The sequence below is a fragment of the Anastrepha ludens genome, chromosome 2 (assembly GCF_028408465.1).
Source record: "Anastrepha ludens isolate Willacy chromosome 2, idAnaLude1.1, whole genome shotgun sequence".
Classification (NCBI taxonomy): Eukaryota; Metazoa; Arthropoda; class Insecta; order Diptera; family Tephritidae; genus Anastrepha; species Anastrepha ludens.
Genome location: NC_071498.1, coordinates 111,979,446 through 112,007,330, shown reverse-complemented (window position 1 = coordinate 112,007,330; position 27,885 = coordinate 111,979,446). Strand labels below are relative to the sequence as shown.

The 27,885-nt window shown below is 40.2% G+C and overlaps 2 protein-coding genes across 2 annotated transcripts in view; one reads left to right on the top strand and one right to left on the bottom strand.

The window, feature by feature from the left end:
- The window catches only part of LOC128871814 (uncharacterized), a 39,960-nt gene extending 35,136 nt beyond the window's left edge, over positions 1 to 4,824 (bottom strand). Inside the window, exons 1-2 of the mRNA XM_054113901.1 lie at positions 4,711 to 4,824; positions 2,958 to 3,653 (exon numbers count right to left, since the gene is read on the bottom strand). Of these exons, the coding sequence (XP_053969876.1) occupies positions 2,958 to 3,653; positions 4,711 to 4,824 (810 nt within the window). The remainder of the gene's footprint in view (positions 1 to 2,957; positions 3,654 to 4,710) is intronic.
- A 3,824-nt stretch (positions 4,825 to 8,648) lies between these two features.
- LOC128871804 (uncharacterized) lies at positions 8,649 to 27,368 on the top strand. Its single transcript, XM_054113890.1, has 6 exons — positions 8,649 to 9,397; positions 21,673 to 22,223; positions 24,848 to 24,919; positions 25,426 to 25,761; positions 25,930 to 26,314; positions 26,444 to 27,368. The coding sequence occupies exons 1-6, from the start codon at positions 8,649 to 8,651 to the stop codon at positions 26,817 to 26,819; spliced, it is 2,469 nt and encodes an 822-aa protein (XP_053969865.1). The 3' UTR covers positions 26,820 to 27,368.
- The last annotated feature ends 517 nt before the right edge of the window (positions 27,369 to 27,885 follow it).

The window sequence follows — 27,885 nt, the reverse complement described above, 5'->3', positions numbered from 1 at the left end:
TCTGTTGTGGCTATTTATTTGGGTGAGTAGATATCTAGAATAGCACAGATGGAGAGGCAGATCTATATGCCTCTGCAGCAACAGCCAAGCTGCGCTCATGGTCTTAGACAGCCCCCCAACCCCATCAGGGGCTGTCGAGTCCTGTAAATCCAGGCTGAACTATGTCGGTAGACATAATAACCTGATGCTAACATGGGTTTTGAGATACGTGGGTATTGTGGGTAACGAGACCTCTGTCTCCTTAGCTGGATGGGCTCTGAGGTCAACTTCTTTGACCCGGAGCCCGTTCTGCCGCTCCCTTCTGCAGCGAACAAAGCCACGATTGGCAAACGGGTTATTACCCTCCACAAGCGGGTTTTCAGGCTGAGAGAGACTACAGATGGACTAAACTGATGTTACCTGTCACGTCCGACCAACTGTCGCAATTCCTCCTGTTATTAAGCATAAGGGACGGCAGACAGCTGGTTGGACTGATGATGGGCCACTTTCTGTGTGGGAAAGGTGGGCATCTCAGACGGTGCACTCTGCCCAGCTTGTGAAGAGGAGAATGAGACTGCGAACCACTTCCTGTGCATTGCCCCGCCTTCCCTCGAACCAGGTTTGAGGTCTTTGGCACTGATGTGTTAAGAAGCGACCACGTTGGCTCCTTGGCACCACAAGATCTACTCAGATTTCTCCGAAGGTCGGGTGGAATTAAAGAATATTAAAAGGGAGTCCGAGTGCAGTACAATGGACTTAATTGCTAGTTGTCCCATACGTCCATTGGTACCAGTGAGTAAACTTAAAACTAATAAATTAATAAGGAACCTGGCCTCGTTGTTTGTGCGTTTGAAATTAGTCGGGGAATACCGGATTTCTCTCTCGATCTCTCTCTCATTTGGACTCTCGATCACCGCGGCTTAGCAAGAAACTGCTGGGCTGATGAGGACCCAGGAAATGGCTGCACTGCAAAATGAGAGGACTGCGATTCCCTTGAGAACCTACGGTATACTCGTTGAAAGAACGGTCTCGCCTCAACTCAGTGAGCAATGGGTTAGTGCGCCAACGTGCAAAGTCGCGAGAACCATCTGGCCACAGGTAGATCTTAGAACATAGATATCCATGCATTGAGACATGGATTTTCTCCACTCCAAATTCTCTTCTTTATTTTACCCCATTTGATTCTTTCCCTCTGATTTTTCTCTGTACGGCATCACAGTGAACGAATTTTGTTTCTTTGTATAAGTGGAATCCTCGCGTGGGCAGCCATTTACCTTAACGTAATATAACCTAAACTAAATTCAGATCTCGCCTACCAGAACGACCGCTGCTGCACAACCATTTGTCACTAACTAACTAAGTTGTCTAACTTAGAAACTCTACCCAAAAATATTAGTTTTAATGAAGGCAAGCAAAGAGCCTTTATGGCTCTCAAGTAATCTGTTCATAGAGCGGGTATACCCGTATCTGACAAATCGTAGGTTAAGTGCCGCGTTAATGTTCCACACATAATTTTCTTTTATTAGGTGATTGGCCGTACTTCTTACAGAGCACTCTGCAGTGTGCGGCGAGCGTGTTTAAGTTGTCATTCGCCTCGAGTAGCCTACAGTACTACACCGCCTCGAATAACAAACGATTTTTATGAGAAATGGATACTTCAGGTGCACAGAAAATAGTCGTGACTTTGTTAGAAGAAAACAAACAAACTCTGAGATAAAAAATCAACATAGACCGTATGGAATTTTCCAGGTTTTGGAGGGACCTTCAGTTTTAAGCCGACTCCGAACATCATATAGCTTATTTTATAAGGACCTTTTTCATGGTAGAAGTTAGCTTGGAGGTTTACCATTGCCTTCCGACGAGGAGAAATTACCTATTAGAAAACACTGTTTCCATCATTTCATGTTTCATAACCGGAGATTCGAACTTGGGTACTTTCAGATGGTAGCGATTACTAATTTTCTTGAATTGAGTCTTATTTTTCTTAAAATTTTGTCTCACACCATAAGTGTGCTGACTCACCACATCCCTACACTATCTAACCTTTGGGTACCGAGTCACACACAGCCCTAACCCCTAGAAACCACCCCTATCATACCGCGAGCAGGCTAACCCACATAACCGCAAGCAGGCTTTCCCACAAACTCCAAATTTACATACTATTAATCCATATATTTCAGGCCCTCAAACCCAAGAAAATTAGTAAGCGACTATATCATGTCTATGTTATCTTAATCGATTTTCAGGTGTAGGAAAATTTCGAAACATGAAAATTTCAAAATGCGATATCTCTGCGAAAAAAAATGATATTTGAGCAAACAAAACGCCATTTGAAAAAAGAAGGATTGTATTTAAAGATGCCATCCTTTAATTTTGGTGAAAGAAAACATCTGCAAGGCTACATAACCTCAAATATGGGCAAAAATGGAGTTTTTTGCACTTTTAGGTTAGGATATCTCGAAAACTCAAACTAATAAATTAATTTTAGTTATCAATCCGAATTTTGCATGGACAGAGAAGCAGATATTAGTTTAAATTATTTCGGATACTTTTCCTTGTAGACTAGTGTAATTGGAGACTATGCTAACAAATAAAATATTCTCTGTCGAACGCAGTGTTTAGCCGTATGCTCCGCAACGGAGATCAAGGAATCAACGGAGAGTCTAGAAATGTGACTCTTTACAGAGACATATTGACCCGCACTCTGAGTTGTTCTGTATTGGCGGTAGCACAGTGGAAATATGGCCATAAAAAGCCGAGAGACCAGAAAACGCAGTTTACCCATTGCATCCATTGAGCTGATTAACAGCTGTCGAGAATTGTGCATGTTTCGAACGTAAATGCATTAAAAATAACTATTTCTACGATCGATTATGAAAATCATATGTATGTATGTGTGTACATTGCACATGTTTATAATTTAAAAAATAGTTTTCTGAGAAACAGCATTTAAATAAAAAGTTCAGGTTTGTACTTACATGTTTCTCTGGGCGCAACACAACCAGTCCATTGGCCATACAATGTTCCGCACGCTCAGCTGTACAACGACCATATCGACTCTGTATGGCGGCCGTTGCGGCAGCGGACAGTAATTGTGGTGATGTCTTCGATGTTGGCGACGAACAGGCGCTTAGCGAAAGTGGACGTGTCAATGACATTAAGTTATCCAAATCACGTAGAAATTTATTTGCCCAAATATTTACATCCTCTTGAGTTGTGGTGCTGGTATGGGCGCTGCTTGTAGAGGCATCTTCACTGCGGTCATCAGTGCTGGAGCTATCTTCGTGTTGCCTATTCTCTAAGCCATGCATTGTGGGACTGAGAGGTGGTGGTGGTAAAGCTTTGAGTTCTGTGGTGGTACGGCAACGAGGCGTGATGTTGTCTGTTGCTGATGACACCACTGAGAGACTGTTGCCATTCTCAGCACTTGTTGCATGCTGACTTGTAATTTCCGTCATCTTACTGGGCGCTGGCGCGTCAACTACATCGCACTGGGATAATCTGTTATCGCTGTTGTCTTTCGTATTGTTGATGCTGCTGTCGCAATTATTAATAGTTGCATCATTAGGGTTGGCTGCATTGTGCACAGCTGTGCCATTGTCATTATCAGCCTGTTGCGCCTGTTCTGCGCGCTGCCGAGCGCGACGCTCCTCGAACACTTCGTTGATTTCGTGCTGCAAGAGAGAGAAGTGAATTGAAGAAATTTTTATTAATATTTTTCATATGCAAATAATAAAGTAATAAATTTTAAATTTAATTACGTTTTTCAAGTCATGCAAGCTATTTGATAGCTGATGTAAAATTTTACTACACGTTTTTGCGGGAAAATGCTTTTACACCCATTCTAATTGAAATCCTGTTTCGCCTGGCTTCAGCGCTCGGCCGCCTCAGCTACCGCAATCTACTCAATTAGAATTCCCTTCATTTTCATTTTTCAACGCTAATTTATTTGCCATCACAATCTAGCCACTTTTATACCTAAACACATGCACACACATACACACCAAGTTCTTCCATCCACACTTAGTTCGCGATTCACACTGCCAATTCGGCCCCGGCTAACGCGCCGCCTTTTCCCACACCAAGTCTTGCACTCAAATCTGGCCCACTGCCGGCCTCCGGCACAACAGTCAATTTATAATAATGTCAATGCAACAGAAATCGAGAGGAAATAAATTAGAACGTCGCGACTGAGATAGCAGTAGATAGCAAATGCCGCCGCCGAAGCGTATAAATTGCACTGCTGCAATTTGTAAGCGGGATTAGACACCAAATAAAAAGGCAATTCGAACAGATCATCAAGGCGCAGGCGTGCGCCTCGGTTCTTGTCCAATCGCTGGCGTCAGCGCTGGGCAACAGCAGCAGCAGTGAGTTGAATTGTAGTTGTGGCTACGGCGCATCGTTGTAGGTTCTCGGGCGTATTACTTAATTAAAAACGTGCCCACGGGTTCTGCCTCCATGTTCAGCTCCTGCTTCTGCTTGTGCAGTTTCTAGCCACTATGGTGCGCCTGGTGATCGCAATCCTCATTTTTCACTCACTCTGTAGTACGATAGAAATTCAATTCATGATCCCGTCTCGTTCTTTCGCTTTCTATTTACACTTTTTTCGCTGCACAATTCCGATTCTACATTAGCAGGCAATAAATTTTCGTATGCCACACAAAGAAACGTTGAAAATAAGCGAGAAAAAAAAGTAGGAATCTCTTTGAATGAAAGTAGTCAACAACAAACTACTGCGGCTTGGCCCATCCAGGTCAGTTGAATTTGCGGCGTGTACGTCGAATGCGTTGCCAACAATAGCTTGATTTTGGCTTTATCGACGCTTGATGGACCTGGCAGCGCCATTCTTATTTACCTTACAACTTTTTTTTGTGCTTTTCTATTCACCTTTTCTTTTGAATTTAGCGCATCATTTGTCGCACGTCAGGACGTGACAAATTTATGGGTTCATGCGATTGCGAAGTAACTTAGTTAAAATTTGTTGCTTTATTTGGTGGCATTGCGCACTTTTGGTTTGATATGCCGCCGCTTTTAGTGTCAATCGGCCGAAATGGTTGCCACCGAGTACGAGACGCGACAAGGATGTGATTGGAGCGCTTAGGTGGAGTGGCATCAAACAGAGGAAGGCCACAAATATGGGGACGTGGGAAAGTGTGGTTTCGAAAGTAGTATTTTTTTAAACTATATGTAGCGGTATTCCCTACGAAAATGTATGTCGCCAAATCTGTGTCGTTGAAAATATGTGCGTAGAAGTCGGCGGATTTTGCAAAGCTTGAGCCTCAAATAGAAAGATATTACGTGGTATATGGGAATGGCTGGGCGAGAAAACGAATGAAGTGAGGATTTAAAAATTTAGGTACACCAGATAAGCGCGTAAGCAGCTTAATTTTTGAATATCTTGAAAATAACCCAAGAAGTCTTTCGTCCTTTACAGTTAATAAGCACTACAAATAGAACGGAGTGCAAGAATATTTACGCGGGTTTCTTATACGCTTATTACTACATTTGTCAGCCCATATGTCTGCAATTCTCAACCGGCTCATGAATATTTTAATTAAAGCTATATGCTGCTGGATTTTTCGTAAAACCAGGTTCTTATTAACTTCTATTTGGAAGCCTCTTATATAGAAGAAATGCCCAACATCTTATGCAAGAAAAACAAAAAAAAAACCCCAGAAAACAACACGATTTTCCAGCGACTTGAAACTTACACTTATACCATGTAAAATATAATACAATACCTTAAAGTTTCCTAAAAATTAAAAAATAAATTAAAAGTGGAGAGTTTCGATTATTTTTTTTAAGTTTTGCGATTTTTTTTGTTATTTAAAGAACTATATATAGTTTTATAAAAAAACAACGAAAAAAATTTAGCATTGAAATTATTTCGAATATTGTAAAATGATAAAGTGTCTGAATTATGGGACAGGCAGTATTTCGAGTACGAAGGATCATCAGTGTTAAAACAAAAAGTTTCTTATCATCTTCACTAAAAAATTAAAAAATATCTTAAAAGATTAAAACGTACATGAGTATGTTTGTGAGCTTACAGACATCAAGGGCTGTAGTTGAAGCAGTTCAAATTTGTGCTGAGAAGCTTTGTTGTTATACATAACGAAGCTAAGTAGTCATTACTAAACGGACCTCCTTAATATTAACTGAACGAGTAAGTACTTTGGTTGAAGAGGAATTAAAATCAGGGAATGTAGTGAGAGGTAAGTTGCTCTAAAGACCTTAGAAACCGCCCGCACCTCTTCAAAATTTCTGCCATGAAAAAGGTCCCCATAAAGAAATATTTGCCGTTCGGAGTCGACTTAAGACTGTAGGTCACTCCATGTGTGAAAACTCATCAAGATGCACGCTACAAGTAAAAGGAGGAGCTCGGCCAAATACTTATAAAGGATATACGCACCAAATATATATATAAAGGTAATAAATCTTCGGAAAATCGTTAGCAAAATAACAAGGTATTTTCCGAAAAGTCCTGACAGGTGGTAGCAAAATTCCTTCTCAGACCGAGCAGGAATGAGCTACGAGCACTGAGCTAACGGAGCGCAGTCCATGGGGATGACATATGGTCACCATAGGCATCATCGATGATCTTGTTTGGGAGTTGAGCATATTACAGAATATTTTCTCTGTCGTTCTTTGGCTTCCGTCGTTAAATCGAACATTTTTGTTGCGGCTGAATTGAGATTGAACGCGCTGCATTACCTTTCACTCGAGAAACTGCTAAGATACATAAAAAATTGTTGAAAGTTTGTAGAGCAAGGAATCCCCACCCCACCTCTCTTTGCATCCTTTAAATCCTATCTGTTGCCCTTAAGTGCAATGAAATATATTGCGTGAGTGCTTGCAGGAAATAAATTTGCGGCCAACTAGAATTCAATTCAACTTCATCCAAAGTAGTTTGAGTGTTAATAGGAAAACCGGTTACAAAGGTAAGCCTGATGGAAGTGAACACCAGTGAGCAGTCATAATGGGTGAAACCAAATATGACTACTTTAAATCAGAGAAGATCCCTAAAATGTGAACCAAAAATTTCATTATAATGTTTTAGAAAGAAACTTTAGCGCTATAGCCACGTAGATCAAATTGATTGACGTTGAGAGCAACGGTACACCTTAGCTAAAGTTAAAGTGTTATTATGATAGTTAAATACTTTTGTGCCCTTTGTAAACTACATATTTGGTGTCTCCGATAAGTCTCAACACGAATTTTAAGTTGACGTCTGCCAACGCATTGTTCAAGGTGACTCCAGATTCCGAGAGTTGCGCTTCCACAATTCAGGGTAGTTGCTTAGGAGATGAATAATCATTTCTTCCTCTTGATAACTCCTGCATAAACTTTTTATTGGCAGTGCCACGCATTTTCTTTCACATAAAGTAATCTCGAACTTTTTTTTTTATTAAAAAAAAAGCGTCAAAAATCAAGAGTATTTTGTAGCCACTTACAACTTGCATTTTGTTAAATATGTCGCACATCTTATTTAGTGCCCATGAACGATCCCTTCTCAGAGATTACACGTTTCATGGCCGTTTTCGATCTGCATATCAAACAGAACAAAAGATTTATTGCATTGACGCTGTATAGCTGTGACTTCAATGAGTTTCAGTAATAATGGATACAGGTTTTTACAACACCTTGATTATAAAAATCAAGCACTGCTCACAAGAATGCCTCTTCTGTTGCTTGCAAATTGAGTTATGTTCACTTAAGAGAATCTTTCCACGATCACTGAAACACTTTTACTTTGGAGCAATATGGAGAAGCTTTCAGATGAGGATATTTTTAATGTCTAAGTATTTTAGCTTTGCCATTGAAAACAATTATTTCCCATTAGCCAATATTAAAGTATTTTATTTGAAATATTGCCACATGCCTTTTCATACTATATTTATTAGAACATTTTGCGCAAATATTTAATAAATAATCCAGCCCCAGGCTTCAAGTATGCATGCGACTACATACCTTTTCAGAACATTTGCTAAAGCACCAAACACACACGCGCATAGATTACCAGCACGCAATCAGACATGCAACACAAGAGCAAAAATACAATACCATATTTAATTTCACGCATTCGTGAACAATGCAAACAAACGGCAAAGCAACAGCCTCAGCGGCGACGATGGTGGCCACAGCGAACACTGTGCAGAGTGTGTCCGCCCTAGTCAGAATGCCATTTCAGCGCTCAAAACAATGCCACAGTCCCCAAAGCGCAATCATGCCTGGGTGGGCTGGCTGTTGGTCAATTGTTGGCACTGGAAAATTCCCTAGTTTGCCACTGACATCTGCATGAATGCTGGCGCAACTGGTGGTGCTGATATAAAAGCGTCCCGAAGATGGTCAGCAACTTTCAGTTTCTTGCAAAAAACGCTTAGAACAACCACGGCGTTCACGCTGGTGGTCCACCAAGAAGTAACAGCCACAAACGGCGATAGCGCAACACAAATTGTTGCCGCCGCAATACAGAGCCTCGCATAGCCGGCAAAGAAGCAGAAGGCGCTTTTTAGCAGCAACTGTAAAGTAAAGACGGACAGACGATTGCAGTAGTGGTAGCGTCGCGCACACGTGCTAGTGTTTTTTGTTTTGGCCGCGCGCGAGCGCGTGTGTTTCGTGTGTGTGTGTGTGAGTGTACGTGAGCCAGAAGGAGGCTCACAAACAGCATGAGAATCACGCTTTCCGTGCTCCTCGCCACGCTCACAATTTATTGCAGCTCGTCGGTTTTATCTTTGCCACCATCGCTTATCGCCACAGCGGCATCCTTGGGACGGCACTACGCTCGCCAAAAACGAAGTAACCAAGGCGCTGTTGCTGCTGCTGCTGCTGCCACAGACCACTTGCTGCTGCAACCAAATGTCGTCACAGACTCGCTGCCACCGCATGCTTGGCAAACGACGTTGCTCTCGAAGAAGGACCCCAGATTCATACTGGGCGGCAAGAATATTGCCTCAAATGGCTACACCGGCACAGAGGCTGCCAACGATGATATCACGCAGCTGTCCAGCTTCGAGCTCAACAATAATGCCGGCAATAAAATGACGCATCCCAACCACGTTAGCGGCAACAAGTTGTCGGAAAAAGCTAAGGATGCACATGAAAGACGCGGCGGCAACGCCATGATAGAGTTCAATCGAAAATTACCGTCTGAGTATGATTTAAATACGCTGCTGGCCAGTGCTGCTGCTGCTGGTCACTTGGAATTGCAACGCGATGCTGCACAATCAATGGGAAAACAACAGCAATCAGGTTCGGCGCTATGGCGGCGGCACATGCAACCTGCCGATGTAGCGCCGCGCATACGCGCCATGCAGATGAAGGAATTCTTTACGCCACTCAAGTATTGGGCGCACCATTGCCAGTCCACCGAACACAATTGTCCGCAGGAATACTATCGAGCTCTGTTCGCTGACAGGTGAGAAGAAAGGCAAAGAAGTTGTCGAGGCGGAGTATTAGTACTTAGTGCGAGTGTGTATGTGCGTGTATACTTGCAGCGAGCTTAATTGGGTAAAGCGCTTGTAGTCCGTGGATCAGCGATTTCGAGTTGCAAAGTAAGACAGAAACGGGCCATAAATAATAATTGAAGAAAAGAAAAATGGACCGCTTCAAGGTTGCAGTGAAAGTGTTTTTTCAGCAAAGAGTCGCATATCTGCATTTTTTTGTGCTCAGTGACTTACATACGTAAATATGTATGTATGTATGTGCAGTTGCACTCGCCTCGAGGCCGTGTTGCACTTGCCGCTTGGCTGTCTGATTGCAGGTTGTTATTTTTATTGTTTTTATGCAGAGCCTTCCAGTGGTGATGCATGCACGTGTGCCTTGCAGAAAACCGAAAGTAATGACCCTTTAATTGACACCTTTCATAACTGAGTGTCGGGCGGTTTCGGGTGAAGTTCTTATTAGCGTAAAAGTTGCTGTTGTGCAGAGAACTGACACACAGCTTGCTGGCATCTATTCTTAATATTCCCGAAAAATCCCGTATAGTCCCGAAAAAATTAATGTGGATTGGCACATTCTAACACAAAATACCAAAGAGGTGGTGTAAAGATTATGAGCATCGATTCTTAACACTCCCGAAAAATCCCGAACAGTCCCGAAAAATCCGGTTTGCACCAGCACATGCTCAAGCAAAATGTTAGAGGATTGATAAAAATATTTGCTTGCATACATTTATAAGGCTTCCAAAAAATCCCGAACAATCCCGAAAACTTCCGAAAATTTCTTTTCATACCGAGTACTTCTCATATATTATATTAAAACTTAGTAAGCCAAGCAATTACTCTGACCTAAATTAAAAAGTAATAATCAAAATAAGGAAAACATCTAAATTATGAAGCGGTCTAGATGCGGTACCAAGATACATAGATTCGCTCCTTAAGGCAGGGGCAATCCACAACACCTTGAATAATATCAAACACGAAAGATAAGACCAAAATATATCCTCGAGACTATAGAGCTGTCAATTGAAAAAAAAAACTAAAACGAAGGGAACGTAGAGCAAATCCAATGAAAACTTTACAGAAAAGTTAAATTCCATTAAGAGGCAGGCATGATAAGATCTCCAGATGAAGGATACATATTCCGTTTTAGAAGGAACAAATGTTGTATAGACCAATTTAAGAGTATAAGGACTTCTAAATTCTGTGAAAGTGAACTTTGCGTCAACAATTACTCCCAAGTCCAATATACCACTGACTGATGTCAGACAACAATTAGAGAAAAAATAAGATGTCTTCAAAGAAGAAAAACACTTGGCGAATGTTTTTTGGTAGCATTACGAAATATTTAAAAGTAATTTATTATTACACCCAGAAAGAAGCTCATTTTGGAGCATTTGTGAATCGAATGAGTTTCTTACAATATATTCGATTTTGAGGTCGTTAGCATAAAGTAAAAACTTGACATATGAAAAACAGTTCTCTGTAGCATTTTTTATGTCATTGATGAACAAGATAAACAAGCAAAGGACCCAAAACACTACCTTGTGGAACTCAAGATGACATTATAAAATTCAATTAAAAAATTCAGGACTTGAGTGCGGCGTTCTAACCAGGTACGTAAAACATGGGCTGAGAAGCCGCGGGCCTAGCTTATTTTTTGTTCAATATTAGCTCTATTTATCAATGTAATTTCCATTAACACTTTGAATGTAAACGGGGTTTGTCGTAAAATGTCAATAGCAAAAAAAACATGTTTTTAGGTTTTATTTAATACTCGTAGGATATTTAAGAATATAAATATTTGTATTTATTTCGATGCATATTTGCGCAAGATAAAAAGATAAAAGTAGTCATGTCAGCGATGGCTGTTCCAATGGAATGTTCCAATGGCACCTTGTCAGTCACTGCTGACTGACAAAGTGGTCAAAGGGTTAAGAACAGCACAACCATTCCAGCGCCGCTCTGACATTTACATACAACTTCTGTAGAACGATTTGTATTTTGCCTCAGTTTCAGCGATAGCCTCTTCCTTCGAGCATTTCTTACCGGCGAGCATTTTTTTAGCTCTGCGAACGCCAGTAGTCGCTGGGAGCCACAACTGGCGAGTACGGCGGATGTGGGAGCAATTCGAAGTTCAAACGATGTAGTTTTGTCATTGTTTTGATTGAGTTGTGACGTGGTGCGTTGTCTTAATGAAAAAACACAGTAAGCAAACGCTGCACCCAATTTGAACAGAGCTACCTCATAGTCAAATGCTCATACAATATAAAGGCAACATTTTCTTTTAATATCTTCTTCTTCTTCTTAATGCTAGCTAACTAACCCAACTTCACTTTTCGATCAGTCAAAACGATTCGGTGGACTTTTTTATGTTTTCTGGTGATATCACCTCATTTGGACGTCCACTGCGTTATGCCTCATCGGTGTCTCTACGACCACATTTCAAGTCCGCAAACCATAGTTTTATTATTGTTTTTGATGGAGCGGAGTCCCCATAGTACTTTTCAAGTCAATGCTTTGCTTGAACGGTATTTTTCCTCCACCAAGAAGTAGTGTAAAACACGAAATTCTTTTTGCTCCATTGTTTTGAAAGTAACAAAAGGAACGTCACTTTTAGCACAATAACTCACGAACTGATGAATAGAATATCAAGAAACTTTAACAGCTGTCTTTTTAAGGTTAGTACTAACTGAAAAAGAGGTGAATGCAATAAAAATAGTGCCATCTATGTATGTGTTAGGCCAGGGACTTTTTAGTCACCTGCTCGTAGGCATTTCCATCCTTAAAACCGACCAGGTATTTACTAGATATACAGGCTTTTCTAAAACTTAATTTGTGGAATGTTGAAGTAGTGTTACTAACTAGTTAGTAACTAGTTCAAAAAGAGTCCACGAGGCTATATCCCAACAAAATGTTTGCACCTGTACCCTCAATCGCAATTCATGCATGGCAAGCTGAGCCGGAAATTGCATATAGCAGCTTGCGAACTTTTCTTTTTTTGAAACGAATTGAAATCGAATAAAAATTTCACTCTTCATTCATGAAAACATATCGAAAGTAATATGGGTATTACAAACTGGGCGTTACATACATACGTCTGTATGTACAAGAAGCAGTGCAATTTATGTAAGTACGGGCGTGGGTATGTGCCTATGCAAGTATATCTGTAATTGTCTGATTTTATTTGTGCCAGATTTAGAGCGAGCATATACACACATACATACATACATACATACGTATGTCTGCAAACACATATGCCTTCATATCAACAGTTTATGTGCACGTGTGTGTCCACTTATAGTTTACTTGTACGATGAAGTCATTCGCCAATTTGCGATTATCGCCAATCGTTATCACTGGCGATTTTTTCGCAACATTTAATTTCATTGTGCGCGACACGGTGGTGAACGAGCCACCGCATGGTTGAGTTATATATAAATATGTAGCATACGTTTTAATTTTGATTCTCCGGTGTTGAGTAGTCACCGATTTCGTTTTAATTTTGATTCTCCGGTGTTGAGTAGTCACCGATTTCATATCGCATTGGACGGCGCCAATTTGGTACTCGTATTTTGCATTTTTTGCATTACCAATTGTGCCGGATCTGAAGCGGAACAGCAGGCGGACAGCTTGTTTTTCACCGAATATCATCCAGACGGCATGGCAAATAATCAAAGCTGGGTGAAGGCAAAAAACAAAAACAACAAATATGCACAATAACAGCATTGCTTATCACCAAACCAATTATAGTTTTTGATAAATCAATGCGAGCGGAAGGAGTGGAAATCGAAGGCTGGAAGGCAGTAAAAATGCAGAGAAAAGTGGCGTGAAAGGTTGGCAGTAGCGGTGCGACTGCGCAGAAAGTAACTAAAGTTTATGTAGAATGCCTGAAAAATGGCGCAGCCTCTTAAAGGAAAGTAAGAAAGCGCCAAGGTTGCGTTTTTTTGCTTATTTTAGTATTTTTTTCTTCATAATCTTACTTTGTCTCTGCATATAACCTCACCTTTTTGACTTATTTTGGGAAGGAGTGCTCCGCCACTCAAGAATTGATTACTGTTGAATTGACAACATTAATCATGGCGAAATCATACGTTTACGAGCTTAATAAATCGGTTTTAAAATAATTTAAATTAAGGTGGAAATTTTCACTGTGTACACACGGCTATTTACTTTTTCTCTGTCGACTTCTTCTACTTCTTCAATGCGCAGGGAAGACCACGCGCTCTGCACTTAACGCATTTTTCGAGTACAATAATCGGGCAGCATTCATTAATCATTGGTAATCGCTAGTAATGAAGTTTAAATCACACGGAATCATTTATCACAAAACGCATAGCTTTTGTCTCGCGGGCAGCGAGTCAAAGCGGCACATCGACACTTCATTAATTGCTCATTAGCTTTGTGGCGAAAATTTGTCTCACTTCTATAACCACAAGTGATAGGGGAAGAGAAAGGCGAAGCCAGCAGGCTTTGAAGAGATCTTATGGTGGGTTATGGCTATTGCAAGAGCCAATTGCTGTATGAGAATATACGTACGGCAAAAGAGAACATTAGATATTTTTCAGGCGAAAATCTCTAACGAGTTGTAAAACATTCTGATATTCTCTCATTCGAGCACTCATGTATAACAAGGTGAATGCACGTTTAATGATCCATTACAACAATGAAAAGTTAAAAGAGAAATACAAATTATGATAAAATAATGTATTTATTCTGGGTCACACAATAAAAGTGATGCTTGTGGTGGTTTTAGTCTAGGCGTCACCGTTGCGTAACGCGCTCTAGCAAGTCACTCAGAAGCTGTTGACCCACCGTATTGCAATTTAGTGAGAAAATACAGGAAACACCGAAAAAACAGGTGTCACCGTTGCGCCACGCGCTCATCTAATTTTCTCGCGAAGTTAGATTATGTTCAAACAGGCACCTAATTGGCAAATAAGAATATTTCAGCAATATAAGTGATACTTTTTAACGAGAACAAAATAAAGTACCTCCTGTCATCAAACAAACAGTCGGCGTACTCGCGTATCAGCACCCACGTCACTGTTGACAGTTATGATTTCGAGGTTGTAAAAGACTTCGTTTATTAGGAACCAGCATTAACACCGATAACAATGTCAGCCTTGAAATCCAACGTAGAATCTCTCTTGCCAACAAGTGCTACTTTGGACTAAGTAGGCAACTGAGCAGTAAAGTCCTCTCTCGACGAACAAAACTAACACTCTACAAGACTCTCCTAACGTATGGCGTCCTAACGTATGGCGCAAAAGCTTGGACGATGACAACATCCGATGAAGCGACGCTTAAAGTGTTCGAGAGAAAGATTCTGCGCAAGATTTTTGGACCTTTGCACGTTGGCGACGGCGAATATCGCAGGCGAAGGAACGATGAGATGTGTGAGCTTAACGCGACATAGACACAGCGCAGCGAATAAAGATGCAGTGGCTTCTTTGGTCGAGTCATGTCGCCGTTATGGAAACAAATGCTTCGGCTCTGAAAGTACTCGATGCGGTACCAGCAGACGAAGAGGAAGGCCTCCCCTGCGTTGGAAAGATCAGGTCGAGAATGACTTGGCTTCACTTGATGTGTCCAACTGGTGTCGGTTAGCACGAGAAACGAGAAAGAAATGACTGGCGCGCTTTGTTAAACTCGGCCAAAATCGTGTAAGCGGTTATCGCACGAATTAAGAAGAAGAAGAAGTGTTAATTGGAGCCCAATTTACCAAAACAAAATTCAAACTTTTAATTGCCAGTTACATATATAGGAGGATGAAGACTCGGACAAATACCCAAAAAGGGCGTGGGTCTTGATGTTCCCCAACACATTGAGGGATCTACCTATACAGTTTGAAGCCGACTCTGAACGACAGATATTGTTTATGAGCAGCTCTTTCAGGGCAGAAATACATTCGTAGGCTTACCATTATCTGCGAAGGCACAACGTCAATTGTTGTTTCGTTCTTAGGGTAGGTTTGAAACTCGAATGGGTTTCGACTCTTGCGGCCCCTAATTAGGTGGCCATACATTTGTGTCAAATTTTCTATGGAACCGTATGAAGGTTGTTTAATGATAAGAGCACAGCGCCCGTTCAATGGAAAAAGAAAAGATCGTGAAGACGAAATGACAAAAAGTTAAATTAATCTAAAATCAGATAGAGAAAATCGAAATAACGAATTTTCTATGACTATATTTGTTTTAATATTAAATTTCCTTTCCGTTTGAAACCAAATCTCAACAAGATAAGTCTAGGGTTGATTGAGGGGGTTTTTAAATTGTTATTGTCGACTTTTGGGAAGAGAGTGGAAGAGCTCTGTGCCCTGCGAAAACACGCAGTTACAACTTGTCTCCTTATTGCTCCTATCACCTAAATGTTATTCATTGCAACAAAGCTTATTTTGATTTCATTTACCAGGTTCCACAACGACCTTAACGTTGAATATTATCCTAATGCTGCAAGGAGCAGCTGTTAACTTATATTTTTATTTATTTATATAAAATTAGCTTACAACATAAATCTTATAAGCTATTTTAAGTTAGGAGCTATAGCAGCGAGGCCTTAAGCTTGATAATTTTATATACATATGCATACTTCCATTCTTAAACTTAGTAGATACAATTTTATTTTAAATCTTATGGTAAAGATTGGTTCTTTTGAGGAATTTTGTTATTATAAGAATTAGCAAAGTTATATATCTGTTTTTTTTTTTTTTTAAACAAAGCCAGGCTGCAATCAATCGATTGTATTGACTGGGAAAGTTTAACGTGCACATTTTATTTATTTATTTATTGAATTAAATTTATAATAAATTATAAAATTTAATAGTTAGGTTACAGCGTTAGCTACCAGGACTATTGGCTGCACACATTTTAGATTTAGATTTAGATTTATTGGAGATTGGCACTTCGACCTTCATGATCTTGTGTGCCCAATATATGTATTATAAAGTAGTAAAATAGGTGCAAAAAAAGTTTTCTTCCATTTTCTCCACACCTAATTTTTCACAAGCAACATCAAAATACTTTAAGCTTTTTTTTGTTTTTTTTTTTATGAGGAGGGAAAATCGAGAGCCATTACCCCGTCTGTGATGGACTTTAACCCGAATTATATTTCCTACCATTTAAGTACCAAACTCCTGCCGGTACTAGCGTTTAGTTCCTCAGTGAGAGTTAGTATGAACACTAGGCTCTCGTCAGTTACCTTTCACATACAGTCAGAAAGAAACCACCACAGTTGAGCCTTTGGAAAGGATATTTTTCGCACGTCGAGTTAAGAGTCTGTTTTTTTGGTTAGTAACGCTGTGGCTGACCTCGTAGACGAATGCTTCATTCCCTCTGTGTGCCTCGATGAATGTTGTATATCGTTGATTGTTGATGAAATCTTATCTTAAGCATACTTGGAAGTCATCATCATCTTGACTAAGTTTTATGATATTATTGGATCTTCCGATAGTGCGACTGAATTGCGTCTGCTAGCTGCATGTCGTGGACATACAAAAAAGACATGACTTCCATATCTTCATCTTCATCACACACTGGACATAAAGTCTACTTCCAATAGCAACCATGACCTGTCAGAAATTGCGTTAGTTGAAAGTTAACTTTGTCATAGCTCCAGTGTTTTGAGGATTGGGATTAGCGTGTAAGTCCAAGTCTGAAGCTGCATACAACAGAGTGAAGTTGATGTAGTAGTTAGTAGCCTGCGTTTGCTAATTCTCGGCTCACCAAAGCTCGAAAGCATTTTAGACTTTCAGCTGTCAAATACTAATTGTGCTTTCTTTATGTGAACACCACACCCAGCGACGGAATTTAAAGTTCAATTGTCTAAGCCAATTGATCTATTTGTAGTCTGCTGCTTCCATGGCATTCTCTGGCGATTTTCTCCGAACCTGCATTATATTTGGATTATCACAATAAAACCGCTAAGCTGCTGTTTATGTATACAATTTTCGGTCATATTAATCGTCACAACAGTTAGCCTGTGCGTTGGTCGAACTGAACAAAAAAATTCGCCACACATTTCTTAGTAGCCTCCACACTTATAAGTAAGTTAATTCAAAAAACAAAAAAAAACTATTGTATTTTGGTCGCCTTTCCTACATTTTTGGTCATATCTGTAGTATTCACAGTCAGGTCTTTAAGATCTGATTTATCGATGTTTTTATCTCGAATAGACAATTTGTTTCTGTTTCAAAGTTCATTGGCTTCAAGTACCCTCAAGTACTTTCTAGTAATACCCTACCAGATTTCGGTCCCTACCATCCCAGTGTACCACCCGAAAGTCAATAAATTAAAGTTGATCAGAAATCATTAAACTTTTGCTCAGAAATTTGATGGATTTGAAGGCAATTTAGAGTTTTTTGGCCGAATGTAGAGGCCGCATATCTCACATTTTTCGTTATACCTTCGGCATCTACTGTCGGATCTTTAAGATCGATGTTTTTGTCCCGAAAAGACAGTGTATTTTGTTCCAAAGATCACAATTCCCCCATTGTAATAATCAACCCAAAATTCAGTTATTCAGTCGATCCTAAGCCGATTGCAGGAAATGTGAATGTCTCAGCCCAAATGAAGCGAATGTTGTGTAAAAATGTTGGCCCACACGTTCAAAAGTTCAAAATAACTCAAAAAGTTAAGCCTCTTAAACATTTTGAGTACTGAAGCTTCTTCTTAGCGTATGCCAATGTTATGTAATTTTTTATTGAAAAACTATAGACATATGTATGTGCGTACATACACAGGCAAACATAATAATTGACTCCTAAGACACACATTGACGCAACTGAATTTCACAAAATCAAAAATTGCTGCTGCGAACTCAAGTACCTCAAGAGATCGCCTACTAATTTTAAAATAATTTTCATTTTATATAATAATAACTATAATTATAAGCTCATCAAGCGTTTTATGGTTGGCAAACACAAATTAGATTTCTTATTATATTATAAAATTGCAAAATTAAGCTAAAATTAACATTAACCTTCGACCAGTCAAGTCGAGTCCGTCCGATGATTGATGGCGCCAGTAAAATTGAGCGATAAGTTACTTGATTTCTAGTAGCCACTCAGCAGATAATTGAAATGTTTATTTATTTACATATATTATATATAAGTATGCATGTGGGTATGGCTTTTTGTAAACAAAAAATTTATTGACATCAAAATTATCAAAATGAAATAGACTTCAGGAATATTCATATGTGCATGTGCGCATACCCACTTACTTACAAAACTACGTAAGTGAGCGCAAACTAAGCGCTTCTCAGAAAATGACTTCAAATTTTTAACATTTTCAATAAGTAATTATTTTTTTGTATTTTTAGAAAATCACAGTTAATTTAAAAGACAATGACCAAAAGATTATAGGTTTAATAAAGTAAAGAAATATTAAATAAAATTTATATTTTTCTGCCGCTATTTGAAAGCGCCGTGAAAGAGTGGCCTAGATTTTGAGTAGAAAATGCCCGGAGCCCGTTCTGCCACTCCCTTCTGTAGCCATCAAAGCCACGATTAGCAAACGGGTTACTCTAAACCACAAGAGAGCTCGGCAGGCTGAGAGAGGCTGCAGATGGACAAAACTGATATTACCAGTCATGCCCGGCAGAGTGTCGTAGTTCCTCTTGTCACTAAGCAGAAGGGACTGTGGGCAGCTGGTTGGTCTGATGACAAGCCACTTTCTGCCAAAGAATATGGAAAATTCTCACAGGAATAAGTATCTCTATCTCTATCTCTATCTCTATCTCTGTCTCTGTCTCTGTCTCTGTCTCTGTCTCTATCTCTATCTCTATCTCTATCTCTATCTCTATCTCTATCTCTATCTCTATCTCTGTCTCTATCTCTATCTCTATCTCTGTCTCTATTCTTTTCTATTTCTTTCTCTGATACTTTTCTCATTCCCCCTTGACTATCTACCCTCTTTCCAGAGCTTTAAATACAGTGGGCTTTTTTGCCTGAGTGTTTTAGGAGCCACCAAATCTCCTGGTGCTCCTTGGCTCGACCTTTTCAAATTTCAATTTCAATGGTATTAGCGGAAACGAGTTGACTGATAAACTGGCTACTGAAGACTCTGCAAGCATGTCACTAGGCCCTGAACCCTTTCCAGGTGTCAATTCTGCATAAATTCAACTATGACTTAACGACGTCATGAGATCTCCCCATAGAAGGTTGTGTTGGTCTGTGTTGGGCTCCTGCAGAGTAGCCAAGTGCTTTGTGAAAGAACCAAACTGGAATCAGGGCCCAATGTCTGTCGTCAGCAGATGGCTACCATGGGAATCATTGACGACGCAACTTCCCTATCCTGCCGGGAAAACGACGATACCGCAAAGCATTTTCTCTCTAGCTGTTCGGCGCTTTCTAGCTTCAGGCTTCGGCTGTGGAGGTGCAATGTATTGATTATAAATAAAGTTCATATTCTTCCTCTTCCAGATCTCTTAAAATTCATCAAAAAATACAAAAGAAGAGAGGAAGAGTGACTTCGAACCAATTTTTCCGTCTTACCATACATACGGTATCTATCCTGTCTCTCTATTCCTTTCATTGTAATCTATCCGAGTATAGTGCAATGATCCTCCCGACTGAGTGCTTGGACTTATTAAGCCCCCCACAAATCAATAATCTTCCACTCGTTGTAAAAGTAACTTATTTCGTGGCACTCAAGCAATATTTCTAATATGCAAAATCGGCTTCGGATGTCACGATGCTTCAATTCATATGGTAGTAAATTTCCTGGCTTTTGCATGAGGTTGTTAGGCGCTTCAAAATTCCTGCGCTTGCCCTGCTGTTAATGCTTCTGCAAACTCTTCTTGCTTTTTGTTTGCGATCTCATTAAGTAATGACTCCAAATCTCTATCTTCAGCTTTTTTGCTTAACCTGACGTCTCTTTGTCTAAAGTATCGAAAATAAAGTTCACATATTTTCAAGTTTATTCAGCGTAGAGTTGCGTTAACATTCGATGATTTTCAGCAGCATTTCCTTTCAAGTTGAAGAAAAAAGAAAACACTCTCCTCAAATACTGTTTTTTGTTTTTTTCCCGCATGCTGAAATGTTTGAAAACGATAAAAGAGAAACTACGGTTCTAAGTTGTCTAGTACAATTGACGCCTTCATGATCTGATTCCATTTAATTATACACTTTTAATTAATTGTCAATTAATTTTTTTGCGCACTCCAACGTACAAACTAGTCAATAAGCCCAAAATAAACTCATTTCATAAAATGTGTAGTGATATGGTTTTATACACTTTTTGGGCTACCAAAGACACACCTCAGCCGCTCCCACAGCGTAAAGTACCAGTTTCCCTTAAGCAGCTAAAAAAAAATTGTGAAAAAATCAAAAAAAGTATTAAACTAACTCGCCAAAGCGTTACGCCACACATGCAAACATGTGCGGACTGGCTGAAATGTGACTCCAGTCTGCAGCCTGCAGCGTCTGCCCACACGCTGGCCAAGAAACAAGAAAAGCGCTGAAGAGCTGTCAATATATTGAACGAGTATTTATTTTTATAAACAACAAAAACAAATATATGAACTTGTATGTAGGTTTTTATGCTTGCCAGCAGACACATAATACGATTCATACGCACCCATAAGTCAGAGTGTAATTGAAACCACTGCCCACGCGGTTTTTCGCACATTCTCATAGCGCGCATCAGCATCAGCATCATCATTTGCAATGGCGGCAGCAGTGAGCGGCAAAGTGTCTGCAATGTGCAACATGTGACACGATCCTGTAACTGCAGCGCAAGTGCGCCTTTTTATTTACTTATAGGAGCAGTGAAAAATGAGGCAGTCAGGCAAGCGCAAAGGGCAAGCCGAGTGAAAGACCGGCGCGCAGCTGCAGCGGCCACGTAAAGTTGTGTGCCATTTGTCGGCAAATGGGCACAATAGGTTATTGGGTATGGCAATATGTGGCGCAACATGTTGCAACAACATAAATTTTCATATGGATTCAATTAAAAAAAAAATTATAATGACAAAAGATGGTGAATAAAAGTGCAGAGGTGGTTGAATATTGACAGCCTGTGTTGTGCATTATGTTTGTTTCTGTTTTTTGCCCCTTCCACATTTTATAATTTTATTTTAGCCAAACATGCGCGGCGCAATTGCGCATTTTTTGTTATGCGCAATTTTTTATTCGATCATTTTCTTTCATTTCATGCCACCAACGCCGGCACTACACACTACGCTGTGCCTCAACTTGCAACACCCGCACTGCACCCGGACATGGCTGCGGCATGCGCGCTCATAATACGAATAGAAGCAGAGCGGCAGCAGCGGCGGCTAAACAAATGGATGACTTCACTCCGAGTGTAGCTGGCGATGCGGTGGCGGTGCAGCCAACAGCCAACGCCGCTGGTGATGACGACGATGATGATGTCAACATGAACGCGCATGCATTTGTCTTTGGTGGCGGCGATCCGCTTGCCAACTTTAATGATGACGCCGCTGTAGATAATGTGTACAACGAAGCTGGGGAAGTTGCTGATATGGCCAGCAGTGATGGCGACCACAACAACGAGGACGACGACGACGACGACGATGAAGACACCAATGCCGCCAATGACATTTTAATGCTGCTCAATGGCGAACAAGATGTCATGAAATTCTTGAGTTGGGCCATGCAGCAGCTCTACCCATATCAGCATTTTGCCAATAAGAGCGGCAACGGTGGCGCGGAGTACTACCACCCAGGCATGTTCAACTGGAAGAAATTTAATTTATCGGGACACCTCGAGCCGCCATTATTGGTAGAGGAGCCGCATTATGTGATTGTGCGGCGTGAGCAGCTGGAAGAAGATCTGCAGCCAGGTGAGTAGTAAACGTGGCATCAGCCATAAATGTGTTGTTGTTGACAAGAAAATAAAAAGCGATGAGGTAGCGCAGCGCGGCGGTTGGTAGTCAGAGTAAAGAAAAAAATATATATATTAGCAGACAGTAGGGTGCGCAAGCGCGCTTGCAACTCATACACATTGATTATGCATGCAACACATGCAACAGTTTTCAACATTGCCACACACATTCACACGTGATGCCATTACTGTGCCTGCACCCGCTCGCCCATTTGCTTTCAATTTATGCGCTCCATGTTTGGCGCTTGTAATTGCTATTTTTTGTTTTGAGTTTTCATATATTTTTGCTTCAACTTGTTGCGCCTTTTATTATTTTTCCTTTCATTTTTTTACACAATACATTTATTTAGTCGGCTGGGCTGCGCATTTTTTATGCGATTATCGAATATATGATCTGTGCGCGCTGCTGGCCCAACTGCATTTCACAATTTTTTCTTTCTTGATGTGGCGCTGCTCCCTTAATGTAATTCACATGTCAGACCCAGTTTCGGTAGGCCGGCGAAATCATTTCAGTGTTGATACCCTCTTGTATAAATACTTGTGCGCATATGTATGTGTGTATGTATGTGCGTATCGCTGCGCCATGCTTTGGGGTTAATTTAAAATGCATGTTGCGTATTACAGTTATTAAATATGTTGAACCACAAACAAGGCGAAAAAATGGAAAAAATGTGGTGCGGTTGTCTTTGCGCTTATTTGGAAAAATTTATTCACATTACTGCTGGTGAGAATTTGAACAGCAGAAGAGTTTGTAACGCAAGAGAAAAAATTATAAAAATTATTGCCGTGCAAACAGCTGAAATTAATATTTCAATGCGCGGATTTGGGTGATGTGACAAGCTTTTCAAAATCAAATGTAAGAATATTTGCTGGGGCTGGTTGCTGTAAATTAAATATATTGAAACCCATTTTTCAATGCACATCAACGAAATTGGCCCATACCATTTTTCGTTTTTACTTGATTCTGTCATCCAAGTTGAATTTTGAGTTTTCGTGTATTAAGCGACTTATGTATGGTGGAATTACATGACGAATATTTCTATGGTTATGCGCATTTTTTACCCTTTTCCATGTGATGAAAATAAATTTGCGGTCGCCGTTTAGCGCATGCGCGTCGTGTAGCTACATCTGTTGGGAGTCATCCGATCGAGCCAACATCTGTTTGGGTGATTTTAAAATGCCTCCACCTATTGAGAATCCCGCCGACTGCGAAGTGCGTGCTGTAATACGGTTTCTCTGTGCTCAAGGCTTCAAATCAGTTGACATTCATCACCAAATCAGTGAAGTTTAGGCTGAAAAAACATTATGAGTGATGGAATTGGCCGGAATGGGTTAGGGCCTTTAAAGATGGCCGCACAAACATTCATGATGAGGAACGAAGTGGGAGATCTTAAGTCATTGCCGATGAGCTGATTCAAAAAGTGGACTGTAAAGTGAAAGAGAACAAATAATTCACGATTTCGTCCTTAGCTGAAAAGTTTCCTGCTGTCTCAACACAATTGGACCACCCTCCATACAGTCCCGAACGAGCGCAGAGCGACTACCATTTGTTTATGCACTTGAAAAAGCATCTGGTGGGGCAGCGCCATTCCGATGATGACAAACTGAAAACGAATGTGAAGCAGTGGTTGTTTAATCAGGCGGCAATCTTCTTTGACGATGGCAAACAAAAGCTGGCCCCAAGATAAAAAAAATGCCTCAATAGTAATGGGAATTATGTAGAAAAGTAGAGTAAAGTAAGACCTTTCAAGTGAATATTATAAATTTATTTTGGAAAAAATTTACTTGTTGTTTCTTTATGTCAAAACGGTACTCACTTTAAAAACACGCCTCGTAATTTCAGGACTAAATCATCAGACAAGCTAAAGAAAACACGCACGTTAATGCATCATTTCTACTATCTGTGCAAAGCGCATCGAAAACAGACTATCTGATACCCAACAAAGATCTGAACAAAGGCTATAAAATACCAGTATCCGTCATGAAGAATTGGCAGACCAGAATCAAATCAGATGATAGTGGTCACCATATTTACACTACTGACGACTCAATGATGGACAATGGCACTGGATCGGGAGTGTAAGCGGAACAACTATTCTTAAATTGCTCCGTTAGAGTTAGACTAAACTAACCTAACAACCCGCACTAAAATAGAATTCTGACGTAAACGAAAATACACGCATACTTTTTTGTTCACTCTACCAGATTACATAACCGAAACCTTGTTATTTTGGAAAAAGTTTGGTTTTGTCATATTCACAAATTTAAAAAAAAAATTTTTAATTTTGAGAAAAAAAAGCTGCGAAAACAAAGTTTCTCTTCATTCTCTTCTCTTTTTCTTGATTGGCGCGATAACCGCTTCAACGGTTTTGGCCGAGTTTGACAAAGCGCGCCAATCGTTACTTTCTCGTGCTAACCGAGGTGGTATTTCAAGTTCATGCAGCCAACATTTATTTATTCGTTTGGATTCGGGAATGTTTTGCTATATTTGTCCCTTTTAATTTCAACGATTTTTTTCCACAAAATATGTATAAATTAAAATATGTATGTATATGTTAGTACATTTCCACATTTCTTTTTAAGGCGCACGCACCGCAAATCGTCAATCAACACAGCGAAGTTCACCCTATCTGAGTGTTTTCAATTTCAATCACGGTAGGTTTAGAAATAAATAAAAAGTTAATCACACAGCCCCTTTGGTCAAACCACAATGAGAATTTGTAGTTGATTTCCTCATACACAGCAGCCGTACGGTCTGCCTAAGAAAAACGCCTAATAATATGCCTCTTTACTATGCGTCATTCGGTGATCGCATAAAATTCAACTTACATTCGAGCATAAAACAGAAATGCGCATATTTGTTGCAGTCACACACAATTACCCAGTGGTTCACTAACACTCACGCACATACACTTAAAATTTATAGCGCAACTATACAAACGTCGATGGCACACAACTATGTACTCTTTTTAATGGCTTGCCAGACATAATTCCATGAAATGATCGCAACAAACTATTTCGTTACAAATGGAAGCGCAACACTTGATTGCTTTGCATTTTTTGTTATTTGTTGCTTTTAGCTCCTCGGCGTTTTTTTCTTTTAGTCGTACTCAAAGTGTAATGCAGTAATTTTCTTGAATTTTTTTTTCACTTTCCGACAGGCCCGCAGTACAAAGCCGATCCATTCATACCGCCGCGCGGCCGCAAACATAATTTGCCCGATTTGGATGCGTTGCTGAATCGTTATGAGACATTTGTGCCGAACCGCGGCAAACGCGACAGAATCAAAGACATTTTTAAGTATGATGATCTATTCTTTCCGAATCGCGGCAAAAAGCAACAGAAGCCTCCAAAGGCCACAGCACTGGCGCTCAACGGACAATCGCAACGGCACTATGACGATGAGACCAACGATTTGAAGGGAATTGGAAGCGCGAACGAAGGCAATTCTGACTATGTTGGAGATAGAGCGCTATTGTTAGACAGTCAAGTTGATGGCGACGATGACAGCAACTTGACAGCGCCGCCTGCTATTGACGCCATGCGCCGTATGTTGGGCGGAATAATGAAAAGTGTGCGGCCGCATAAACTTGACTTGGCATGGTCGGGAAATGAAGCGGGCCGCGGCGACGATAGTGGAACGCTAGGAATTAGGTATGACAAGAACAGTGATGACAACAGCAAAACTTATAGTGACACAATTGACAGCAATCTGGAGGCTGATGGTGATAGCAATGGCGATGGCGAAAATGACGCTATCGTCAGCGCCTTTGTTGGCTGGCCTTTGGAAAATGACGACAACGCAGCGTTAACAAGCAATCAAATAAATGGAACCGATCAATCAGACAAATCATCAATGCCAAAAATAGGCGCAATCAACGCATTGACCCATGCAATGCTCAAAAGGCCTGTCATGATAGCTGCACAGCCACAGCATTGGCGCAGCGCTTTTAAGAATCGTCGAATGCGACGCGTGGCGGGCATATTCGCCGGTGCGACAAGGCTCGCAGCTAATCGTTTGCGCTCAATGTCAACAGTGAGTCAGAGGCAGCGGCAACGCCACCAGCTTCAACGGCAAATTAGACAGCAATTGCACTACAATCAACAGGAGAGCGACCTACAACTGCAACAACAACAAGAGCCACAACCATCTAATAAATTTACGCTGCGCTACTTCAGCCGCCATTTGCGAAGCGAACAATTCCAAAAACAACAACAGAAAAAGCAGACACAACGTCGCACTACTTGGCAGATGTCACTGCCGCCATCAAATCAGGTGCGAACCAACATCAACGATTTGGATCGTTTGCCATGGCGACTGGTAAAACAAAAACCAAAGCAGCGACATAACAAAAACGCGTTGACAGCGCAACATCTGCCTTTGACATGGCTGCAACACTTGCCGGTGGAACAAGAACTAACGCAGTCAGAACGACTGCAACAACTACAACGGCAATTGCAACAACATTTGCTTGATCGAGTTGATGGTGTTGATGCTGGGCGCAGCAGCCCTCCAGAGACCTTGGATATTGATCGCATATATTTCAGCATTTAAAGTTTAATATTACCGCTGTTGGCTCCCATTTTTTTGCTCATTATCATTGGCACTTTTGCGGCATAAGAAATGTATTGCAAAAAATACGACTAATAAGATTTTGTAGAAAAGAGATTTTATTATTATATTTAGGTTTTTGAGTGAATTTTATAAGAATACTATGAAATGCAAACGCACAGAAACGCAACAAAACGCAGTTGCAACTTGCATGTACCTATATGACCGTAAATATGTAAATACATTACTAATTACACGGAAATGTAGTTAAATGCAGAGAAACGCATGAAAACGCACGAAAACGCACGAGAACGCATGGAAACGCATGAGAACATGACATTTCTCAGCAAAAATGCATGTAATCATCATATACGTTTGGCGCTCTCCTTGACTTGTGAACTTGAACAATTTTAATAAGAGCTATCGGAAATTTCAGCTGTTTTTGCTATTAAAAAACTCTTAGTGTATGGATAAGGATAAACTTTTTCAGATAGATATACATACATTATTGTGTACTTGTACTAACTTTGGTGTCTCGAATAAAATTCTTATTGTAAGCAAATGATTTTAAAAATCATAAACCTTTGTATCAACTACACAATTTAAAGTTGGGTGATGGGTAAGAACTTTAGTGTGAAATGAAAAATGGATAGTCATCGTACACAAATTTTAATTTTCTGATATTTGGCTACACATTTCTTATTAGATATTTAAAATTTAGAATATATCATATTAGATTTAGATATTAAATTAGATAAGCACCCAAATCTAACGTGAAATACTCTTGCAATTTTCTTTCAATACACACTCAATATAACATTATTTATGGGTAGCCAAGTGTATCTGCCAATTATGTTCCATCAGGACAATGCAAGGTCACACACGTCGGTAGTAATTCGCCAAGAACTCCGGTAGCTTGGTTGGAAAGTTTTAATGCATCCATCATAAACTACGGATCTGACACGAATTCACTCATTGCAAAACTTCCTGCTGAGTGATAAGAAATTGGTATCAAGAAAAGTTTGTGAAAATCGTTAACTGGAATTTTTCGCCAATAAGAACCAAAACT